The following is a 9,755-nucleotide window of genomic DNA, read 5'->3' as shown; positions in this document are numbered from 1 at the left end:
ATCCCCCCACCAGACAAGAGATGCCAACACAATCTCAAGTGTCCACCTGATATAATTAGCTCACTCTTCATCAGCCTCTCTCTCCCACCCACTGACTGGTCCCTTTCATGTTTGATGAGTTGTCTTCGGGGATGGTTCCTGTCCTGTGCCAACAGAAGGTCTGGGGACCATGGCCGCCAGGATTCCTCTAGTCTCAGTCAGACCATTAAGTATGGTCTTTTTATGAGAATTTGGGGTCTGCATCCCATTGATCTCCTGCTGCCTCAGGGGTTCTCTGTCGTGCTCCCTGTCAGGGCAGTCATCGATTGTGGCCGGGCACCAACTAGTTCTTCTGGTCTCAGGATGATGTAGGTCTCTGGTTCACGTGGCCCTTTCTGTCTCTTGGGCTCTTAGTTATCGTGTGTCCTTGGTGTTCTTCATTCTCCTTTGATCCAGGTGGGTTGAGACCAATTGATGCATCTTAGATGGCCGCTTGTTAGCATTTAAGACCCCAGACGCCACATTTCAAAGTGGGATACAGAATGTTTTCATAATAGAATTATTTTGCCAATTGACTTAGAAGTCCCCTCAAACCATGGTCCCCAGACCCCCGCCCTTGCTCCGCTGACCTTTGAAGCATTCATTTTATCCCGGAAACTTCTTTGCTTTTGGTCCAGTCCTATTGAGCTGACCTTCCATGTATTGAGTGTTGTCCTTCCCTTCACCTAAAGCAGTTCTTATCTACTGATTAATCAATAAAAAACCCTCTCCCTCCCTCCCTCCCTCCCTGCCCCCCTTGTAACCACAAAAGTATGTGTTCTTCTCAGTTTATACTATTTCTCAAGATCTTGTAATAGTGGTCTTATACAATATTTGTCCTTTTGCCTCTGACTAATTTCACTCAGCATAATGCCTTCCAGGTTCCTCCATGTTATGAAATGTTTCACAGATTTGTCACTGTTCTTTATCGATGCGTAGTATTCCATTGTGTGAATATACCACAATTTATTTACCCATTCATCCGTTGATGGACACCTTGGTTGCTTTCAGCTTTTTGCTATTGTAAACAGAGCTGCAATAAACATGAGTGTGCATATATCTGTTTGCGTGAAGGCTCTTGTTTCTCTAGGATATATTCCGAGGAGTGGGATTTCTGGGTTGTATGGTAGTTCTATTTCTAACTGTTTAAGATAATGCCAGATAGATTTCCAAAGTGGTTGTACCATTTTACATTCCCACCAGCAGTGTATAAGAGTTCCAATCTCTCCGCAGCCTCTCCAACATTTATTATTTTGTGTTTTTTGGATTAACGCCAGCCTCGTTGGTGTAAGATGGAATCTCATCGTAGTTTTAATTTGCATTTCTCTAATGGCTAATGATCGAGAGCATTTTCTCATGTATCTGTTGGCTGCCTGAATATCTTCTTTGGTGAAATGTGTGTTCATATCCTCAAAGAGTTCATTTTAATGATTGTTAAGGATTCCATTATATGATAATCCATAATTTATATATTCTCATATTTATAGATTTAGGCTACTTATAATTTTTTTTCACAGTTTAAGTATTTATAGATTTGGGTTGGTTTTACTTTTTATCACAGCATAAAGCTGTGATGAACATCATGTTCATGTATCTTGATATCACCTCTTAAAATTTCTTCAGAATAAACTCCTAAAACTTAAAACGTTAGATCAAAGGATATGAACATTGAATTTTTGTTATGAAATCGAGGTGCAGAAATGCTCATCATTTTGCACAAAAAACCAGCATTATGTAAGTGGTCTGTTTTCCCCAAACTCAAGCCAAATCTATCAAACTTTATATGTAAAAGTAATTTCTCAATTGCTGATTTTCATTTATTTTTATGGCTGAATGTTTCATATATTTGTTTTCCATTTGCAGCTCTTTGTGAATCATTTCCTGATGTCATTTGACTATTTTTTTAAATTGGGTCCTAGTCTCCTTTTGTTAGAATAATTTTTATTTTTAGATTATTGCAAATAATATATGCTACCATTATTTTTCCATTTCTTTGTCTTTCAATTTGTTCTCAGAATTTCCTTACATACTTCAATATAACTAAACATGTAACATTTTCATTTTGTGGTTTCTTTTTGTGCTCAGCCATATATCACATAAGTTTTCTGATTTTTCTTTTAGTTATATTTTATGGCTTTATTTCTCAAGTCTTTATTCCACCTGGAATTTATCGAGGCATATTAACGGACAAAAAGAAGAGTACTAACAAATAAAGGAGTATTAACAAATAAAAGTCAAAGACTAATATCATGTTGATATCTAATATTAAAATAGAATTGGAGTTAATTCAGTCAGAGGAAATGTCTAATCTGACCCCTCACTCATTCTCTGCTGAGATGCTCCCTAAACTAAATGACTCCCTGTTTGAATAATGATATTATTCATACTCTCATTGTTCCTAGCTAATTAGAACAAGTGTTTCCCAACCTTTTTTTTTTTTGACTTTATGGCACTCAAAGAAAAGGATGATAGTTGCACAGTGCACTGGTTACATGAAGGAAGTGCATACAGCCTGCTGGAGGTGACCAGGCCTTGAGCTCCACCACCCCAAGTCCTGCTAGCACTCTAAGGTCTCAGCACATCTGTCACCCATTTGAAACATACCAGTTGGGGAGTTCTGTTCCAGTGTAGCTCTGTAATTTAGCATGTTCCTCTGCCAGACCTCTGCTCACCAATGTTACTAAGGCTATAGAAACATGCTGGCAGCAATGCAGAGGAGCCTGTGATTGCCAAATAAAATGAAGTTTGTCACGGTAAAGAGACTGAACTTCAAGTAGACAACTAAAAGTCCTCAGCTATTAACAAATATTTAAAGCCATTGTTGTTGTGTGCTGTCAAGTTGATTCTGACACATAGTGACTCTACGGGATGGAGTAGAACTGCCCCATAGGGTTTCCTAGGCTGTAATCTTTATGGAGAGTTCTGGAGGCACAGTGGTTAAGAGCTTGTCTGCTAACCAAAGGGTCAGCAATTTGAATCCACTAGCTGCTCCTTGGAAACCCTATAGGGCAGTAATCGACTTGATGGCAACAGGTTTTTAAATGTTTACTGGAGCAGACTGCCAGGCCTTTTCTCCCGTGGAGCAGCTAGTGGGTCAAATTGCCGACCTTTTGATTAGCAGTTGAGCACTTAACCATTGCACTACCAGGGCTCCTTTTAAAGCTATTAGGTCTGTATGATACCACCTAGAGAAAACGTGTAGATAGCTATCCAGGAATTGGGTAAGAAAGAGGGGTTATCCGGGAAGGGCACAACAGAGGGGTGTCAAAGTTAATGTTTGAATCTTAAGTGATTGGGTGTATTTTAAATTGTACATGTATTTTATATATATTCTAGTATATGTGTACTATCTTATAAAGAAAAAATTTTAACCATAAAAAAAGAGGTAATGATCAACTATGCCAGATGGTGCAGAGTTAAAGAAAGCTGAAAACATGTGACTCTTGAATATGGCAAAAGTTTTTTGGTGATCTCTAGGAGAACAATTTCAGTTGAGTGATGAGGACAAAAGCCAAACTAGCTTAGACTGAGGATACTATAATACAAGGTAGCAACTGCTAAAACTAAGAAAGGAAAAAAAATCAAATTTTTTTTTACAGTGCACATGGAAGGATTACTTCCAGCCAGGGGAAGTCAACAAGACTTTATGGAGGGAACATTTGTATAGGATTTTGAAGAATGGGCAAGATTTGGGCATATGGAAACAGGAAAAGAAGGTTCTTCCAGGCAAAAAGGACTCTATGACCAATGTCAATAAAGGCATAATAAAGTAAAGGTTAGATATTTTTATGCATAGGAAAGGTAAGTTCAGTTTCGCTACAGCACAGGTGGCGAAGAGTAGAACACAGACTAGAAAGGTACACGTTGGTCTAGGCTTGCACTGGCTGCATGTGGCTACTGAGCACTTGAGATGTGCTTAGTGTGCTTGAGGAACAAAATTTTTATTTAACCTGAATTAATTTAAATTTAATAATTGATACACAATTTAGTTATAGGAAAACTTTTAAGCATGTTTGGAAAAACGGGTATGTGATTCTACTTTTTCAACTGTAGATTTTATGAACTTTAAATACAAATCAAGGATTGCCAACGACAATGTAGCATCCAAATTAAGATGGGCTATAAGGTGACCTTTAGCACTGAAAGTCCCCTGTCTCAGAGTCTCCCTAAGTGAAAGTGTAAAATACACTCCAGATTTTAAAGATTTAGTACAGGAAAAAAAAAAAAAATAGCTCATTAATAAATTTTTATTACATCTTGGGACTGATAATCTAGATATATAAGGCTAATAAGTAAAATATATTACAATTAATTTCACCCTTTTTTAAACTTTTTTTTTTTTTTCAGTGTGGCCATTAGAAAATTTAAATTACAAGAGGCTCACATTATATTTCTATTGGACAGCTCTGGGCTAGAAAGGCAGACCCTGAACACCAAGTTAAACTTAACTATCATTCAGTAGGAAACATAGAGCCACTGAAATCTCAAATGCTCACATTAGCAGCATTTTATTTTATTCAGTTTTATTTTGATAAAGGGAAGATGAAAACAAAACATCCCTTTGGAAGTTAAATCAGACCAGAATGAAGTTATGAATTGTGTCCCTCCAAAATATGTGTTAGAATCCTAATTCTTATACCTGTGGATGTAATCCTGTTTTGGAATAAGGTTTTCTCTGTTATGTTAATGAGATCTATCAGCGTCAGGGCCTTCCTAAATCTATTTGCTTTCTGAGCTATAAAAAGAGCATATTAGACCAGAGGCACACAAAGACACGGGGGAAGACAGACGCTATCTGACAACAATGGAGGCAGATAAACCTACAAACCCCAAAACTCTCAGATTGCCAGCTACTAGAAGCTGAAACGGAGCCCTAGTGGTGCAGTGGTTAAGATGTCGGCTGCTAACCAAAAGGTTGGCAATTCGAATCTACCAGCTGCTCCTTGGAAACCCTATGAGGCAGTTCTACTCTATCCTGCAGGGTCGCTATGAGCCAAAATCCACTGGACAGCAATGGGTTTGGGTTTGGGTTTGGGTTTAGACACTGAAATAGACAAAGAAGGACCTCCCCCTAGAGCCACACCCTGAATTTGGAATTCTAGCCTCCAGAATTGTGAGAAAAAAAAATTTCTGTTTTTAAAAAGCCACCCATTTGTAGTTTGATTTTTTTTGATACAGAACTAGCTAATTAAGCCATCACCTATTCTCTAAATGTTAGGGTTCAATTTCCCGTGCTAGAATATTAGACATCATCAACTTCTTTCAAATATTTAGTGAGTTATCAAGCCCTTCCCATTTTATCTCCTATTCTTCAAATGCTGTCTCCATCCTTCATCCCAGCAAATCTTCATCACCCATTTCTTACCTAAACTCTTTTTAACAGCCAACATCCAAATTTCATACTACAAAGCCTTCCATGATCTGACCACTGCCTACCTTCCTGTCTATATTTACTGCCTTGTCCTCAGTGAATCAACCGTAAGAAACTGCTTATAATTTACACACACACTGGGTTGTTTCTCATCAGTCTGTCTTTGTTCATGTATTCTACATGCCTAGATTGCCTGTCTTTCCAATTTCAAGAGCATTTGCAGATTTCCAGTGTCTATCAGTAGAAGAAAAGGTAAATCTCCTAAGTGCACAGGTTCTACCAGATTTAAAATCTAAGAATCAACAAAATGAGTCTATCCTTCTGCCTATAGTAGAGTTTCTCAGGGACAGCAACCTACCATCAAGATGCACTTCTAGCCATGTTTTCCTCCTAGGGCTAGTCATGCTATCTGGGCCAAGAGAATGAGCATACTGGACAGTCAGTTTCTTTAATCCACAGTTTCTGTTTCCTAAATATTTTCAATTCTTAGTACCTGTTCTTGAGTATCTTTTCCAAAAGAGCAGCTGGCAAAATTCTGCTTGATTTACCATCCTCTGTTCAGTCATTTGGAAGGAGTGACTTGCCAAGGTAAGTCTAGGAAAAAAGGGTGAAGAGGCCATGTAGGTGACCTACAGTAATGTGATGTCACTAGTATCAGGGAATGAGAACTACAGGGTAATCTTATTAAAGGAAATATTCTGGGCACACAATACATCAAAACTTTGTTCAGCTGGAAATCACAACTTGTCATCCAAACAGTGGATACCATACAATGAGAATGTATCGAAGTCCAAAATCAAGCTTCAATGCTTAAAAGATATTCATGAAGCTACACACCAATGAGTATGAAAATGGATTTTATAATAACACAGGTTCCATACACTGATTTTTATAAGCTCATCACAAGAATGGAAGTTCCCCTGAAAGCTCTAGGGAAAAGCAATTTTTATTGCTATACCTATTTGATTAACAGGTGCTTAATAATTTAAATTTAAATGTTAAACTGAATAGAAATACGGCTCAACTGTTACCTCATCCACAAAGTCAGCCCTGGTGTCTTCTCCTTCTATTAAGATGCATAAGGTGCCTCTGTACTCCCAAAGTTCCCTCAGTATATTTCTCTCTTACTATGTCATACTACCTTTTTAATTTCTTTGCTCTATCTTCCTGCTCTAGATTGTGATCATTTGAGGATCCAGCCATGCCTAACAAATAACAGTGCCTGGGGCTTGTTAGCAATCAATAAAAGCCACCAACTGAGTGATTAAGCAAGGCTTTTGACTCAAACCATCAAGAAAATCTAAACCAGTGAGACTCAAAGTAGCCAACCCATGAACTGTTTGTTATTGGTTCAGGATGAGGTAAGGAGTTTCAGCCAGAACATAAAAGAACTGCTTCCTTCTCTGAGGAAGTGTTGCTATAAAAAAACACCTAGCAGAGCTAAATATTTTTTAGTGATACAGCTGATTTACATTCTTGCCCCAATTTGAGTAACACTGATTCAAACACTTGAGAGTTGGACAAAGGCATTTTCATACAGAAAAGTAAGCTTTAGGGTCCTCACCCATCTCTATATGCACACATTTATTCACAGATCCCCAAACACAGTATTTAAAATAAAGGAACCTATTTTCACCAGTAAAAAAAAATAAAGACACAAAGCACTTCAAAAGTTTTTAAAAAGCCAAGACGCATTAAAAAAACCCTAATAAATTTTTAATTAGATTTTTTTTCCTTTTTTTTCAAACAGGACAAGTAACAGATTACATCAAACTTCGGAACTTCTCGATACCTAGTTATTATACACATTCCCATCTGTCTTGCAGGGAGGGATCTTGGTCGGCTTAACAGTTTCAGGTAAAATAAGCTGCATAATAGTATATATTACAGTAATAAATGTACAATGTTTACATGAAATATATTTTAGAAGCAAGAAAAAGATGCATCTGCATCAAAAGGCGACCTTTTAAAATGCCACAGCTATTTTTTACATTCACTCTTGTAAAAGGTCACAAGATGGGGTCACTAAGCTCAGATAAATCACTATGATGCACATAAAATACAGAAATATTGGTTACTTTATATATTATATATATTTTCACACTTTAGCATCTGAGACATAAACTGAGAATTTAAAATTTATTCTCTTCAGGTAACAAATCATTTTTTATTCTTCATAAACATGGTGCCCACAAAAGCACAAAGGTAAGGCACAATAGGCTTTTCTGTTACAGAATAGTGTGCATCATGTTTACTTAACCAGAAAACGTGCATTAGCTGTGCAAGTTCATGCTGCAAACCCAACCATATACAATAAAACAAAAAGGAAACTGAGCTTTAAACAAAATCAGAATTGGTATAATTTCAGCTGCTTCACATACTCATTTGGACTGACAAGATCAACAGTTATTAAAAAAAGAAAAAGCCAATTGTTAGATTACAAGTAAACTTTGCTCAGCAACTATTTTAATTTGAAATCATAAACAGTAACAAAGCAAATTTACTGAAACAAATTAAATACTGAGGCACAAAGCCAGCGGTCACTCGTGCATTTACTATATTGCAAACTTTCACGACCCAAAATTGCAAATACAATTTGTCAAATACACATTTTGCTGCAACAGTATGCCCTGTTCTAAACCTGACAGACAACAGGGGTGCTAACATTTCATTAAATTATAAATAGAGTGGAAAAAGTGACTTAATCCCAATGGTACTATGTCACAGCCCTAGTATTTATAATAAATACAGCTTTTCACAAAATATTTTTCCAATATTTGCCAATTGTTTCTTTATTGCTCACATAAATTTGAATTCATTACAACTGGTATCAGAACTTTCACACAAAATCATACTCAGACATTTTTATATAAAACATATAAAAGATATTTTAAACTTGTATCTAATACTTCCAGGTGTTTGGCTGTTTGAGCTATGTTACAGTACAGCCATACGTATACATATGTGTGTGTATACATATACACATACATACATATATATATACATACACACACATATATACATATACATACACATTAGGTTACGAATAAAATAGGAAGCTTATTTTACTGCTTTAATGCAGACATCCTCACAAAACTACTTTCGCCACCACCAGCATTTATACATATATACAAAGACCAGTTTAAGTACATGTACATCCCCTTATACTTATATGCAACCACTAAAATCAAATTAATTTTCCCATATTCCAGCTGCAGAAAATTAATCTCTTACAAGCAATAGAAACCTAAGGTTAAACTGGGAAATTAACAGTTTTACCACATAAGCCTGTAAGGAACTGTGCAGGTGACTGTATACAAAAACTCACATTAGTTCACAGGAAATTATGGAAATACAAGAAGCCTCTTCACCATGCTTTTGTGTGGTTATCCAAACATTTCTTGGTGGCAAAATACAACCACCTCATCTGAAAATATTTAATAAAGCAGTCAATGTTCCTCATGCAAAACTTTAAATGCATTGGCTTAACTGAGCTCCCAAAACTGAATGAAACAATGAGTCTATCTACTCAGCATTACCGCCTCACTGCTAAGTCCCTCTGGAACCTTAAGATTTCTGGAACATTCAAACAGCTTATTCATCAGTAAAAATAATACATACAAAAAGCATTTAAAAAGGAAGACAGGAAGCCAAACAGGAATTTTCCTATTGTAAATAACAGTCCTCGGAGTAGCAGAAAGTCTTTTCAGGAACCTCCTTGAGAACTGATGAGGCCAGTCCGAAGACGAAGATGAGACATAGAGTTCATATGTTTATTTGATGGCTTCAAGGGAGTGTTGCAAGTAAGAGCCTGGGGAAAGCGATGATGATATCTATCTAGTCGTAAATATTTAACTGTAACCAATTTCCCTGTTGTAAGATAAAAATAGTATTTTAGATCTGTAAAAATACGCTTGATATTTATCGGAAATAAACTGTGGTAAAAGACACATGAACACAAAATGAAAAAAAAAATCTAAAACTCTTTAATTTAAAATCTGATGCAGTTTAACACTGAGCCATAATTTATCTTTTCAAAATGTTTATAGAATTCAAATTTCTTACCATCAAACCATGAGCCATGCAATGCCTTAAAAGCCTTTCCAGCATATTCTGGAGATAGACATTTAACATATACACAGCCCTGTGACAAAAAAAAGAAATAGTTTTAGTTTAATAGCAACAAACACAAAAAGTAGAATTCAATACTAAAAGTTACTTTACCTCACGTGAATTTTTGTCTACTGCAATATGAACAATGCCATCATTATCACTGCATTTTTCTAAAATTGCTTCTTGAATTGCCAAATGCCAATGATCCCCTATTTCCCTAAAAATTAATGAAAACAAAAATCACCAACCATAT

At 36.4% G+C, this 9,755-nt stretch overlaps 1 protein-coding gene across 1 annotated transcript in view; it reads right to left on the bottom strand.

Annotated features, from left to right (window-relative positions):
- Positions 1 to 7,083: 7,083 nt before the first annotated feature.
- The window catches only part of LEMD3 (LEM domain containing 3), an 87,166-nt gene continuing 84,494 nt past the window's right edge, over positions 7,084 to 9,755 (bottom strand). The window contains exons 11-13 of the mRNA XM_049883779.1: positions 9,614 to 9,719; positions 9,455 to 9,533; positions 7,084 to 9,259 (exon numbers count right to left, since the gene is read on the bottom strand). Of these exons, the coding sequence (XP_049739736.1) occupies positions 9,096 to 9,259; positions 9,455 to 9,533; positions 9,614 to 9,719 (349 nt within the window). The 3' untranslated portion in view covers positions 7,084 to 9,095. The remainder of the gene's footprint in view (positions 9,260 to 9,454; positions 9,534 to 9,613; positions 9,720 to 9,755) is intronic.

Source organism: Elephas maximus, chromosome 4 (assembly GCF_024166365.1).
Source record: "Elephas maximus indicus isolate mEleMax1 chromosome 4, mEleMax1 primary haplotype, whole genome shotgun sequence".
NCBI lineage: Eukaryota > Metazoa > Chordata > Mammalia > Proboscidea > Elephantidae > Elephas > Elephas maximus.
Note: the sequence above shows the minus strand (reverse complement) of the source record. Positions and strands in the feature narration are given on the sequence as shown.